Genomic DNA, 510 nt, shown 5'->3' with positions numbered 1-510 from the left:
TGTCCCCCTGTGTAGAGGATGGGGCCCTGGTCCCTGAGGGGTGCAGCCTCTGCTGTGCAGGCCCCCTGAAGCATCCCCACCCTGCTGTGTCAGCACCCCTTTCTTGTGTGGAGCAGGAGCTGGGATGGGGTGGCTCCTCACTAAGGTCTCCCAAGCCCTGGTGGGCTTTGAGCTGCTGCTGAAGCGCCGAGGGGTGTCTGGTCACATCCTGCACCCCACCAGAGCAGTGGTCTGAAGGACCCCACAGCTGCCTCCCCTGCCCTGGGCTGTGCTCCCCGCGGTGAGAATTTCATGGATGGGGTGAACCCAGCCAGAACAGGAGCACTCTGAGCTGCTGGGGCTGCTGGTTTTCCTGCGGTCTGTACCAGCCCCGTGGTATAGAGGGATGGTCCCGGGCCAGGGGGACACACGAGCCCCGATCTCCCGAGCCGGGATGGGATCGGGATTGGGCTGCCCTCGAGTGAGCTCTGGGAAGGTTTAGGGGGGGGGGGGTCCGCGGGACGCCCCCGC

At 65.9% G+C, this 510-nt stretch overlaps 1 protein-coding gene across 1 annotated transcript in view; it reads left to right on the top strand.

The window, feature by feature from the left end:
* The first annotated feature begins 433 nt into the window (after positions 1 to 433).
* SLC38A8 (solute carrier family 38, member 8) overlaps positions 434 to 510 on the top strand; it is a 4094-nt gene continuing 4017 nt past the window's right edge. The window contains exon 1 of the mRNA XM_010004443.1: positions 434 to 460. Within this exon, the coding sequence (XP_010002745.1) occupies positions 434 to 460 (27 nt within the window). The remainder of the gene's footprint in view (positions 461 to 510) is intronic.

Source organism: Chaetura pelagica, unplaced genomic scaffold (assembly GCF_000747805.2).
Source record: "Chaetura pelagica isolate M959 unplaced genomic scaffold, ChaPel_1.0 scaffold449, whole genome shotgun sequence".
In the NCBI taxonomy this organism is placed as follows: domain Eukaryota; kingdom Metazoa; phylum Chordata; class Aves; order Apodiformes; family Apodidae; genus Chaetura; species Chaetura pelagica.
The sequence above is the reverse complement of the archived record's forward strand: the minus strand, read 5'-3'. Positions and strand labels throughout refer to the sequence as shown.